The sequence below is a fragment of the Pollicipes pollicipes genome, unplaced genomic scaffold (assembly GCF_011947565.3).
Source record: "Pollicipes pollicipes isolate AB1234 unplaced genomic scaffold, Ppol_2.1 Scaffold_2555;HRSCAF=2994_pilon_pilon_pilon, whole genome shotgun sequence".
NCBI lineage: Eukaryota > Metazoa > Arthropoda > Thecostraca > Pollicipedomorpha > Pollicipedidae > Pollicipes > Pollicipes pollicipes.
The window spans coordinates 976,665-990,646 of record NW_023596136.1 but is presented as its reverse complement, the minus strand read 5'-3'; the positions used below and the strand labels follow the sequence as shown (position 1 = coordinate 990,646).

Genomic DNA, 13,982 nt, shown 5'->3' with positions numbered 1-13,982 from the left:
GACATTGCCTGCGGACCGGGCAGGGCGCCGAGCGCCGAGCACGAGAGCGAGATCAACCAAGAGCCTAGTGACGGGAATTCATTGAAATAACTGTGCTTTCTGAACGCAGTATCGAGATGAGGTCTTCAACCCGCATATATGTACATATATATATATATATATATATATATATATATATATATATATATATATTATATAAGACAGAAAATGAATTCCATTTGTTCCCTGGGCCTTTTTATTACAAACAACGTATCACATCGAGAAGAGATGGGCGCATCACATTGCTTTTCATTGCACTTCATTAGTTCATCGACTTAACTGTGCTATTCCAAGACCCTCGTCGAAAGGCACAGCGACATTCTCCACGCAACAAGCCTAAATGCGTCACAAAGAGAAATATGCAAAAGAGAGTAAGATGTCAGGTACTTGGAATCATGTCGTGGACACGAATCTTGGGAAAAAGAAAAAGCCAAGTCCGCAACGTCGCTGCTGTTGACACGCTCGTTGTACATATGCGGAGATCGATGGGATGCTCCCTGGCCACGCGTGCTCTTGGAGCGAGAGACACATAAATGGCCAGATTAACGCGTACTGCACTCGGTGTCTTCATGGCTGTCGGGGAGCTGAGAAGTTAAGTCTCCGGTTCCCCGCTGGTCAATAATTTGTGTAAAACGCACGTGTCGGGAAGCCAGAAACCTTCGGCCACTGCGCCAGCCAACCTGTCGTAAAGCATCCGACACATTGGCAAATTTACCGGCGTCCGTAAATCACGCCAGCTGCGAAGTTCAACGCTGTCTGCAAATTGGCAACAGTCGTGCTGTGCAAGCTCCGATAAACCTGAGGGCAACGGCCATGGGGAAGAGAAACGCGTCAATGATGCAGAACATTGGCAGGCAACACGGGTTTGACATTTAGGAGAGCGGCAATAGTGCCAAATGACCGCCAAGTGACGTGGCTTACGCGCAGTTCCCAGGGCGATGCGCGATCCATGGCCACACCCAAATTGTTCACATTATCTGGGCATCGAAGAGACATCTCTATATGCACGACGGTGGGTGATGGACGGGTCTGGTTGAGCTGGCACTTGTCTCCACATAACAAATGCTTCGTCGAGTAAATATGTCGTCAGAGTAAATGTTTCGTCTCGCAGTGTCGACCGCTATGCATGCTGGAGAAACCATGTGTCTTTGCATTATGTCCAGGACTGTCTCCAAGGACTAACGCAGACCTGACTGCCTCATCCGTGGTCATGTGACGACGAGCTGTCTGTCCTCAGCGTAACGGGCTACCGTTACACGGGAGTCGTTGATTTCAGGCGGTGTGTGGCAAGCGAGGTTATTGCTGGGCATGTTGAATAACAAAGGGACAAGGTAGGAGCCCTGACAAGTACTAGAAAACATTCCGCCCACTCTCACTCGCTGCGTGTAGCCCTCCAGATAGCTCTCAAACCATCCGGTGGAATTCTGGAGCAGCTGGAGCTTCATAAGAAGGGAAAGTGCCCCAACACACCAAAACGACGGCTTAGGTCTATAATTAAAAGAAGCCTCACTTGGGATCGGTCCATGCTATGCAAAATTTCTTCCGCAAAACTTAAAGGAACGGTACAGGTTGAGTGATGATCCATCCATCCGTGCTGGTCAGCGCTAAAAAGGCTTTAGTGCAGACGTGAATTGTTGGTGAGCGAATTTTCCCATTAGGTTACATATGACTGGAAACAGTGTGATCGGTTCGATGCTGCGGACGGGTCGCTCGTTTTATAAAGTGGTCTTATAGCGTCACTTTTGCAGCTAGCGGACACGGTTTCCGAGACGATGCTAATGTTGATAATGCGAAGCAAGGTTTGACCGATGGCGCGAAGCCGAGTTTCGATGCTGAGTGATATGCCACCTTCCAAGTTCCTTGCTTTGTTTGGCAGTGAAAACAAGACTCGCTGAAGCTAGTCGAGTGTAACAGGCACGCTATTCCTTGCACTCGTGTTGACGCGGGGCAGGTGGACGTTCGATCCTTGTGTCACGATTGACGGCTGTCGGTGATGACCTTGTCCCGGGGTTCGGTGTTGATGGGGATGATTAGACGATCAGTTTACCCGGCGCGACATTCAAAGGTTGGATTGGTTGGATGGGCTGGTTCCACAGGCTGGATATGTAGTCGAGCTGTGGCATGGGTACCGTTCATTCATTTCGGGTGCAGTTTCCATGTGGTAGTCACGGTTGGAAGTTGGCTGAAGCAATCTGACGCTCTTGCCGGCCGCTCCAGATACGTCCAACACGCGCCCAGTCTGGAGTCTGTCAGCCCGCGAGCATGGTACGACCTGCCGGCGCTCCGCTCGCTGTGAGTACCGCCGACCTGCTGCCGCTCCACTCGCTGTGAGTACCGCCGACCTGCCGGCGCTCCGCTCGCTATGAGTACCGCGCTGTGAGTTCCACCGACCTGCCGGCGCTCCGCTCGCTGTGTGTACCGCCGACCTGCCAGCCCTCCGCTTGCTGTGAGTGCCGCCGACCTGCCGGCGCTCCGCTCGCTGTGAGTACCATCGACCTGCCGCCGCTCTGCTTGCTGTGAGTACCGCCAACCTGCCGGCTCCGCTCGCTGTGAGTACGCGCTGCGGGTACCGCCGACCTGCCAGCGCTCCGCTCGCTGTGAGTACCGCCAACCTGCCGCCGCTCCGCTCGCTGTGAGTACCGCTGACCTGCCGCCGCTCCGCTCGCCGTGAATACCGCGCTGCGAGTACCGCCGACCTGCCAGCGCTCCGCTCGCTGTGAGTACCGCCAACCTGCCGCCGCTCCGCTCGCTGTGAGTACCGCGCTGTGAGTACCGCTGACCTGCCGCTGCTCCGCTCGCTGTGACTACCGCTGACCCGCCGCCGCTCCGCTCGCTGTGAGTACCGCCCACCTGCCGCCGCTCCGCTCGCTGTGAGTGCCGCTGACCTGCCGCCGCTCTGCTCGCTGTGAGTACCGCCGACCTGCCGCCGCTCTACTCGCTGTGAGTACCGCTGACCTACCAGCACTCTGCTCGCTGTGAGTACCGCCGCCGAGACAGACGTCAACGCTACTGCTCTCCGCCGCGGCCACCCGTTCCGTCCAGAAACCAGCATCAGCGGGGCTGAGTTGGCCAGAGTCTGATCTTGACCCTGTCAATGTGTTCTGAGGCACACGTCAGCTGCTCTCAGGTCAGCTCCTCAGCTTCCGAGAGTCCGGCCGCCGACGCTTACGTGGTCTGACAGCACTCGGCCGAGATCACCGGCGCCGTTTCGAGCCGTGAGCCGGAAGCACTGCTGGCCGCCAGGGGCCCGGCGGCTGTCACCGCCCCGTCGACGCGAGCCGCGGCCTGTGGCTGTGTCGGCGAGCTGTCGGCGCGAGATGTCGGGCAGCATGACGGGCTGACCGGGCCGACCCTTGGCTGCTTTCCAGGCGGCTGGTGGGCACCGGTCTGGAGGGCATGCCCGACCTGTCCGGCCTGCAGACGGGTACCATCCTGCACATGATGTGAGCGGAACACCAGCCACCGCCGCTGTCCGGAACGTTCGTGCGTGCGCGGTTCAGGCCAGTTCAGCCGGGGCGGAAAACGTCGATGATTTCGCGGAGGGGGAAAGTATTTGTTTGCATGAGTTGAATTGATATGCAATGGGCGTCCTAGTGTCTTGTTTGCATTGAAGGGTGACGAAGGTTGCGATAAAGTTGATTATATTGTGTCATCATGCGACATAACTATACAAGTCATCTGGACGTAAAGCGTTCAGGAGATAAATGTTTCAAGTAGTTAGCAAAATCTTGGCGACTGCTGTCGGTAGCTTTATCGAGCCAACAAACCTGACTTTTTGTCAACGACAAGTTCCAGAAGGAGGAGCATAACCACGATTAGTCATATGATTCCGTGACGTCGGAGGACGCCAATGTTCACACCTCGACTGAAGTGACCAGCGACAGGTCGCACGGTCACGCGTGCGTGCGGTCACGCGTGCGTGCGGTCACGCGTGCGTGCGGTCACGCGTGCGTGCGGTCACGCGTGCGTGCGGTCACGCGTGCGGTCACGCGTGCGGTCACGCGTGCGGTGCGGTCACGCGTGCGTGCGGTCACGCGTGCGGTCACGCGTGCGGTCAGCGTGAGACGACGGCTCGGCGGAAAGTCGGCCGGGGCCTGCTTTGACGCGAGATCGCCGCCGTGTCCTCCAGAGACGGGCACGTCAGGCAGAGCTCCGACGTTGACGGCGGAATCCGTCCTGGAGCGCACAATATTGTCACATGTGTCATCGTCGGTTTGGCCTTCCGAACAAATGACCCCACTAGCTTTTCCCACTGATGAAAGCTGTCCGAGGAATATCCAATCTTCTTGTAATCTATTTCCGGGGACGAAGCTTGGGCAGACTACAGATATAGCCCCGAACCCTGAGTCTGGCTCGTGAAGCTGCTTCTGTTGTCAGTAAATGTAATACAACAGAGGGCGGGTAGCACTATCCGTAGAAATTTTAACCGACGTGGTAGGCAAGGATTGAACTTGCATTTGAATTAACGAAAAGAAGTGAAGTCCAGAGTACTTCATTTCATTTCATTAAAGTTTCATCTCCTAAAGCTGGTTAGAAGGAAGACTTCTTTGAAAAACACGGTTGATAGTTCAAATGTAGCAATACCCATCGTCTTTTGGGGATAAAGCTCTGCCTTCCATTGGAAATAGACTTCGCAATGAGATTCGTTTGCCAGCTCACCAATGTCCGCCATCAATCGTCGTCAAAGATGATTGTCAAAGGGATGAGGCCCATCAGACCAAGTTGAATATGAGAAAAGCTGTCACGTGACCCTTTGTCATACATCCCCTCCTTTTGCCAGGGCCTTTCCTAGTTTACCACCCGGTCGACCCCATATAAGTGAAATGCCTCGCGTCAGGTACCAGAATTTGGTGGTACTGTAAAACGTCTGTACCGCACCGTTCTGCTGTGTTTGTCTCTCGCGGCTATTGCTTTAATCGCTTTATGTATTTGGCTGAAAGCCATAGGATTTTCTGTCGACAGGATTTACATTGCCATCACTATAGTTAACTGATTTTTGTACTCCTGAGTTTATTCTTATGTTCAGATTTGTATTTGAAGTTATGCTCAAAGGCTTCATTATTTAAGTAATTGCGTGGAGAAAACTTGTGGTAAAAACGCTTCTTCTGTCCTTCGTCCTGCGGCAAGCACTTAATCATCCGTGCTTTTAAAGGACTGACATCTCATTTTCTTCTTAAACCGGAAGTACTCGTGACGATTTTTTTATCGAAGCATGACAAACTATAATGCTGCAATGATTCCGTCAAGTAATTTTGTCTTCTATGTACCAAATGGGAGGCAGGGTAGCGCTTGATAGCGCTTCCATTATGACGGCATTATAGCCAATAGCGCAAGGTCAAGACGAGCTTGTGTGTGAAATATTGCCATTTTTGGCTTTACGCCAGCGTGCTATTTGCGCTCAAATGTGATGCTTGTACTCATCCGCGAATATCTCAGTATTCAGGGACCGAGATTGGTTGACCTCTAAAAGCTGCTGACTGGAATAAAATGTTCCGGGCAAGGAAACAAGGTTGAAAGTTAGCGGGACTTACTACTAAACTAAACTTACTCATCCCATTAGTCGTATATTCATGGTCGCACACCATATGTGCTTAAGATGTGTTATGCACGCAGACCAGATGTTATGGCGCAGCATTATCATTACCTATTGAAAAAACCAATTCGACGTCATCACCTTGTCAAACTGAACTCCTGATCGCATGCTGTGTGCAAGAAGAATCAAACTGATAATGACCACATTTTCCAGTGACCTGGACGGAAATAGGATCAGGTCACTACCAAGTAACAGCATTAACATTACCACCGATCAGCTGTAAGTACTGATTGCAACCGCATCGTCAGATGCATGGATAATGGAAGCACGAACTCCCAACCTGGTTCCTTACGTCATGCTCGTGTCATGATTCCCGTGACCTAAGGCTGTCTTCGCAACGTGGCCAGATCCTAATCAAAGCAGCTGCAAACGCATGCGTGTCTTTAGTTTCTTTTAAAAGCACCCAAGTTGTTGCCGACGTCAGCTAGGGAAGGTTCTTGGGCGCCCGCCACGTGGCCTCGGGCCCGCCGATCCGATGGGAGCGGGGTGTGGCCGGCAGCTTGAACTCACGCCGGCTCGTTTTAACAAGGATTTATTTGCCAATAAGTTTCCCTCGTCAGGGCGGCCGTTGGCTGATTCGTATTTAAAGTGTCCGAGATGACTGCGGCTAGCCCTTATGCTCACTCAGAACAAGCTGCGACAACCAGACGTCGAGAGCGGGGAGTGTTGTGCCGGCGACACTGTATAGATCGGTCGTGCTCATGTCACTCAACTCAGACGGCACAAGCCGTACTTAATTGAAAGTGCGCCTTCTTCTCCGCCGTCAAGACATGCGCAATGAAAGGAAACAGACAGGGCTAGAGATACCAGACGACCACCGGTGTGCGTGTCTTCATTTCGACTACCTTTTCAGTCAATGGAATACTGAGCTATTTTGGTACGCCTTTGCGCTGCAACATCGCAAATCAAGATTGCGCAACTTTGCACTCGTTTCAGTGAAGTTGGCCCATTACCGGTACGCCGCGCGGCCCTCGTCGGCCCGACTGCCACGAACACGTGCTGCGTCCATGACCCAACTCGTGGCGAGCGAGTTGGGTTGAAACTGACGGCCATGGAGCGCCACTGCAGCGCAGGCTGTCAAGGTGCCAAAATTTCGAGGAACAACTCTGAATGGACTCATAGCCTCGATATCGCTCGGCCGTTTCCGAACGCGACACTGATCGTCGGCCTTCTCCGGACGCGACACTGATCGTCAGCCTTCTCCGGACGCGATACTAGTCGCAGGCCCTCTCCGGACGCGACACTGATCGTCGGCCTTCTCCGGACGGATTAGCGCCGGCCCTCTCCGGACGCGACACTGATCGTCGGCCTTCTCCGGACGCGACACTGATCGTCGGCCCTCTCCGGACGCGACACTGATCGTCGGCCTTCTCCGGACGCGACACTGATCGTCAGCCTTCTCCGGACGCGATACTAGTCGCCGGCCCTCTCCGGACGCGACACTGATCGTCAGCCTTCTCCGGACGCGATACTAGTCGCCGGCCCTCTCCGGACGCGACACTGACCGTCAGCCTTCTCCGGACGCGATACTAGTCGCAGGCCCTCTCCGGACGCGACACTGATCGTCAGCCTTCTCCGGACGCGATACTAGTCGCCGGCCCTCTCCGGACGCGACACTGATCGTCGGCCTTCTCCGGACGCGACACTGATCGTCAGCCTTCTCCGGACGCGATACTAGTCGCCGGCCCTCTCCGGACGCGACACTGATCGCCGGCCCTCTCCGGACGCGACACTGATCGTCGGCCTTCTCCGGACGCGATACTAGTCGCCGGCCCTCTCCGGACGCGACACTGATCGTCAGCCTTCTCCGGACGCGATACTAGTCGCCGGCCCTCTCCGGACGCGACACTGATCGTCAGCCTTCTCCGGACGCGATACTAGTCGCCGGCCCTCTCCGGACGCGACACTGATCGTCAGCCTTCTCCGGACGCGATACTAGTCGCCGGCCCTCTCCGGACGCGGCACTGATCGTCAGCCTTCTCCGGACGCGATACTAGTCGCCGGCCCTCTCCGGACGCGACACTGATCGTCAGCCTTCTCCGGACGCGATACTAGTCGCCGGCCCTCTCCGGACGCGACACTGATCGTCGGCCTTCTCCGGACGCGATACTAGTCGCCGGCCCTCTCCGGACGCGGCACTGATCGTCAGCCTTCTCCGGACGCGATACTAGTCGCCGGCCCTCTCCGGACGCGACACTGATCGTCAGCCTTCTCCGGACGCGATACTAGTCGCCGGCCCTCTCCGGACGCGACACTGATCGCCGGCCCTCCCCGGACGCGACACTGATCGTCGGCCTTCTGACGTCGGCCGACCGACCCAGAGGGCCATCCAGTGAAAGTTAGCATGCAGCACGCGCCGGTGCCGGACGGCGTGGAGTGCGGAGCGCGCCCCCGGCACGTGCATATGCGCCGGTCGACGAGCATCCCGCCCAGGGCACGCGTCCCCATGATTGTCTGGTCATATCGCCCCAGCGCTGTGAGAGGCATTTGGGGGCGCAATTCGCGCGAGCACAGCGCACGGGACCAATAGCTTGGCTTTTGATGGTGGAAAGCGGCTTGAAGTCAGTATGGTGCGACGGAGATGAGATGAAGTTAGTATGCAGACAGACCAACAAGCTGGCCATTGTCATGCCTTCGTTGCTGATTACTTGCCGATAATGATATCGAAGAATGGGGCAGGTGATATATATATATATATATATATACATATATATATATATATATATATATATATATATATATATATATATATATATATGTGTGTGTGTGAAATCAAATTGGTGAAATCAATATATATATATATATATATATATCATTAAGAACATGTTTCGTACGTGTTTCGGCAGTGGAAGCGGAGGATGTAAAACCCTGTCCCCTGAACAACGATGACATTAATGTTTCGCAGCGATGCAGATCTATGCAAAGCATAAATGCAAGACGTTCCTTTTCGATACCAGGGATTTGGCAAAGGTCGTCGGCCGGGGTGGTTCCGTATTGGCGTGTGCTGATAAGGGCTACTGCATTGTTGTAACTCCACTGAATGCGATAGCCAGGCTTCTGCCGAAGCCATGGGTAAATCCAATACACCGGACAGTGCCGATGAGATCCACTGATAGCGTTTCCAGTTGGCCCACGCAGCGCTACTTTACAGCTAAAATTATTTACTTTTATCAGCACCTTGACGTCATTCGATGCCGATATGGCATCGAATCAGGCCGTGAAAATGAATTGAAATGGAAAGTGCAAAGTATGCCTTCTCGATCACGATTTGTTTGAATTTGTAGTTGGCTATCTTTATTACATATATATATATATATATATATATATATAATATATATATATATATGCAGGGCATGCGCAGCATGCACGGCAGATATCACTTATATAACGAGCAACGCAGTACATGTTAGGGCTGTGGCGGTGCGGTGGCGTGTCAAGGCGCCGGTCCTGTGCAGCGGCTCACCGGTACAGGCATGGCCACTGGAAGGGAGCGGGCGGGTGTGACATGGTCCACTCTTCTCACTTTCCCGGAAAATTGAGCGTTACCAGAATGGTGATGCTCGGGAAAAATGTGTTTAAAACGAGTTTGGACATGCGTTTTTGGGAACTGTGGTCGTGCCTGGTTAAGGGTAGGTGGCAACAACAGACGGCTACTGGCGCAGTGACGATGTATATTTTCATGCACTACTGGACATGTCACGATCCGACGGGCACACGGCACCTAACCAAACGTCATTGTTACAAGAGTTGGCGGAAATATTGCATAAGCGGACGGCAGTGTTATTTGTATTGTTTAACCGTACGCACACGGCGTTTGAAGACGCGCCACTGTGTATGGTGCTCACTGCGAACGGTCTGACAGCTGGTGCCAAGGCGGAGGACCCGTGCCGTCGTCCGCAGGATTTCAGTCAAGCGGAGTGCCTCCCTGGTGCCATGTGCCGTCCGAGCCTCGGCTGCGGCCCCGACTTGGGACGCTGCTGCGGCCCCGACTTGGGACGCTGCTGCGGCCCCGACTTGGGACGCTGTTACGGTCTCGACTTGGGGCGTTGTTGCGACCTCGACTTGGGACGCTGTTGCGGCCCCGACTTGGGACGCTGTTGCGGCCCCGACTTGGGGCGCCGTTACCGCCTCGACTTGGGACGTTGTTACGGCCTCGACTTGGGACGCTCTGGAGCGGCTCGGGGTCCGGTGCGCTCTGGCTGCGTCTTGGCGATGGCGTGGTGCGGCAGATGCCGCTCATGCTTGTGTTGCGTTCTCCGCTCCGGTGGCTGCAGGTGACGCGCCTAACCTTCATGGATGTGTCCTCGAACGGTACCGTCGCACGCCCGCGCCAGCTTCGCCTTTGGTCCAGCTCGCCTGCCGTATAGCAGGGTCTGGGCGACACGTTACCTAAGTTGTTGGCACAGTCGGTGACGTATAGCGGGGTCTGGGCGACACGTTACCTAAGTTGTTGGCACAGTCGGTGACGTATAGCGGGGTCTGGGCGACACGTTACCTAAGTTGTTGGCACAGTCGGTGACGTATAACGGGGTCTGGGCGACACGTTACCTAAGTTGTTGGCACAGTCGGTGACGTATAGCGGGGTCTGGGCGACACGTTACCTAAGTTGTTGGCACAGTCGGTGACGCATAGCGGGGTCTGGGCGACACGTTACCTAAGTTGTTGGCACAGTCGGTGACGTATAACGGGGTCTGGGCGACACGTTACCTAAGTTGTTGGCACAGTCGGTGACGCATAGCGGGGTCTGGGCGACACGTTACCTAAGTTGTTGGCACAGTCGGTGACGTATAACGGGGTCTGGGCGACACGTTACCTAAGTTGTTGGCACAGTCGGTGACGTATAACGGGGTCTGGGCGACACGTTACCTAAGTTGTTGGCACAGTCGGTGACGCATAGCGGGGTCTGGGCGACACGTTACCTAAGTTGTTGGCACAGTCGGTGACGCATAGCGGGGTCTGGGCGGCACGTTACCAAAGTTACTGGCACAGTCGGTGGCGTCCACAGCGGATCGGTCTCGGAGCGCTCGCCGGCGCACCAAGAAGTGCCGCGCGGCGCGTCTCGCCCGACGTTATCCTACTGGGACCGCCGAGACGCGTGGGTGTACTTCGCCCGCAAGGACTCCGCGAGGACTCCGTAAGGACTCGGAACGTTATCCTCGCGCTTCGCTCGTGCAGCTCCGAGTCACCGGTCACGCGGATTCAGGTCCCACCTTCACAGATGGCACACGGCGCTCGTGGGTAACGATCGGAAAGCTTTCCGGCCGTTACCCAATCGAGGCTGGGTTTTCACCGCCTGGGGGCACCGATAGGTCCCTGGCGTACTTCCAACGGCACTATCCGCTGCAGGGCGTCCGTTCCGACGAGCAGCCCGGCTAATGTGGCGTAACATCCGCCAAGTCCAGGGCAGGCACGTGTGGCTGCTCTGGTTTTCCGCGGGCCAGTTCACCGTCTGCCGGGACACCTTGATTACCGGCGTTCTGCGAGCGCCGCTGGCCGTGTATGAGTCATCCCGGCTCATCGGCGGCATCTGCAGCTCGTCGCCGTCGTCATTAGGACTTAACGGCACACTCAGCTGCTGAGGCTATATGACGTCACCTGCCTCCCACCCCGGTATAAAGGGCGGAAACCGCGGGGAATCGAACCCCGTACCTCTGATTTCCCAGAGCGTAGTGTAAGCCCCACCTGCAGCTCGCCGAGCTTCGAGGCATGCGTCAAGTTGCCAGCAGTTGCACCCAGGCGCAGCGGCTCAGTAATAGGGGTCCAGGGGCCCCCTGCAGCCCCTGGTCCGACGCCAGCTCCGCGGCGACCTGGTGTTCAAGGTCAAGGGAAATAGGGCCACAGACTTATCCGTGTCCGAAGTGCGGCAGCACGCCTTGTATCAACGGACACCGGTTGGCTTTCAGCTAGCTTACGTTAGGTCGATGACCAACAGCGTTTTGTCATACATAGTGCAGATATTTGGGGAGTTCTGCTCGTTATGACGGACATGAGGCTTGGATTCGGATAATTTAACAATAGTGCCGTAACCGAAAATGCAAACCAGGAAACAAAATGTCATCACGGAAAAAATATATATAAGGTCATAATGAGGACGGTTCCAAATACGCGCAAATAATGGTGGTCGGTGTTTTCACACCTTAAACCCACCTTGTTGCGGCCAGTTAAATTTTAAGCACTACAAGTCAGTCAGCCCGTCCGTTACAGTGATAATTCTGAACGGGCTGTCTGGCAGCGACCCTTACGTCCTAATACGCTCCATGACGCAATCAAACAATAACGTATTGAGGAGAGAATTTCTACGAAATGGTGAGGTTTTGTTATCTAGAAGAGTCATTTGCACACCAATATCAAAGCGCACCAATTGGTAGTTACGAGTGAGGTTTTTCCATCATACGTGATGCTTGCCTCAGTAGATTTTAATCTTTGATATTCTCTGTAAAGAGAGCGTTGCACATTTTGACGTCCGCATTTGACATGTGACATTTATATGGAGTTTTTCACTGAAATAGCCATCTTGAAGATCATTTGGTGCAGTTCAAAGTCTTGCCTTTCTTGAGGCCTAAGCCCCGGCAGTTCCTGAGCTTCATGCCCACAATGATGTGCGGACCATTTTGGGGAGATCCTTTGAACCATTTTATTTTTCACCCAGGCATTCATGACGCATTTATGACGCATTGATAGACATCCATGACGTATAAATCCATGTCGCATTTATGGCATGCCTAATGGTCATGACGTTGGCATGACCATTAGGCATGTCATTCAAATTCTGTCGCTCCATTAGCCATGCGGCGATTAGTACCAGGAAAAATAAGATTGCCGAGTCGTTAATATCTGGCGTTGGTGAGGACGATTTTCGGATATGATGGTCGTCAATTGGTCCTCAATCAATGTGGTGTGGAATACTGCGACGTAATCACACAATTATCTTTTGAGGAGCATATTTACTGAACAGGGAAGTTGCGTTGTGTAGAACAGTCTTGTCCTCTCAGAAGTATGCCCATGGTTATAAGTGAGCTTATGCTATTATATCGCATGCTTATTCCAATACTTTAAAGGGGCGCCACAGCCCCCCTATGTAGCTTTCTATTCAAATGAAGTGGTTCACCCCCCACCCCCTACTATTTTAAAAAGGAAGTCAGTCAAATTCGGAAGAAAACGATTAAAGAAGACGCAGGTCATAGTTTTAGCAATCCTTCCTTGCTCGGTCCTCACCCACTAGCGCAACATATTTTCGGAAACCTCACCCATGACCAACTGTGCTCAGCAGAAGTGAAAAGTAAGACCACACTATTAGCCTACTGCCACTTTCTGCGGGCAAATCAGCATCGACTGATGCAAGCAATGCACGTAATGTCTTGATCTCGTTTCGTGAATGCCTCGTGCGTTTTAGTGCTAATCCGGGCCATGCACATGAACGTGCAAGTTCGAGTAAAACAGCACAGGACATTAGTTTGTCGACACAAGAGAACACTAGCCTGGATAAGCATTGATATACCCCGAACCCCACCAGGCGCTCTTAACATGCCATCTGATTCCAGGAAGTGGTGGGCACAACAGGCTTCGTCCATTGCCGAAATGTGGCTAAGGGATTTTTTTTTTTGAACGGTTGGGCATCCAAAACTGGCAAGTTGAGCCCACAGGGTATTGACATGAGCCGTTTCGTCTGCACATCGCGGGATGACCCCGAGGGATTGGGAACGCTAGTACGGTCAGGAGTTCCAGCATCTCGCTAGTACGGTCAGGAGTTCCAGCATCTCGCTAGTACGAGCAGGAGTTCCAGCACCTCGCTAGTACGATCAGGAGTTCCAGCATCTCGCTAGTACGATCAGGAGTTCCAGCATCTCGCCAGAACGATCAGGAGTTCCAGAATCTTACCAGTGTATGAGGCATGCCGCCGGGGAGCAGCACCGCGGCCAGCAACGTATTCTAAGGCGGGAGATCGTGACCGTATCGTGACCGACCGTGAGACCGTGACCTGATCGTGACCGTACCGTTTCAGCACCCCAGATTGACAGGTGCTTGCGCAGGAGGACGACTTGGCACTTCTGAGGCTAATTCCAGACTTTTGAGGCGCCTCGCAAGAGGCTTTTTACGATCTGGTGCAGATGTTCCTCGGGAATTCTGACTTCATTGTTTGTTGTTCTTCATTCGTTTTCTTTGATTCCCCTGCTGTCCGTCATACCACAATGCGTCGTGTCGCAGACAGAGCTAGAACGAAGAATGGTCGTGACTGCTGAGGCGGCTATTGGCCAAGATCTGGAGCTGCATCTTCTGCGCCACGTCTTAGCCCCCCCCCCCCCCCCCCCTCAAACAGTGTAGCCTTCCCCTCTCGCGAAAAGCTGCTTTA

At 53.9% G+C, this 13,982-nt stretch overlaps 1 protein-coding gene across 1 annotated transcript in view; it reads left to right on the top strand.

Moving 5' to 3' along the window:
• The first annotated feature begins 5,768 nt into the window (after positions 1-5,768).
• The window catches only part of LOC119107261 (lutropin-choriogonadotropic hormone receptor), a 58,866-nt gene continuing 50,652 nt past the window's right edge, over positions 5,769-13,982 (top strand). Inside the window, exon 1 of the mRNA XM_037230683.1 lies at positions 5,769-5,851. Coding sequence (XP_037086578.1) covers positions 5,769-5,851 — 83 coding nt within the window. The remainder of the gene's footprint in view (positions 5,852-13,982) is intronic.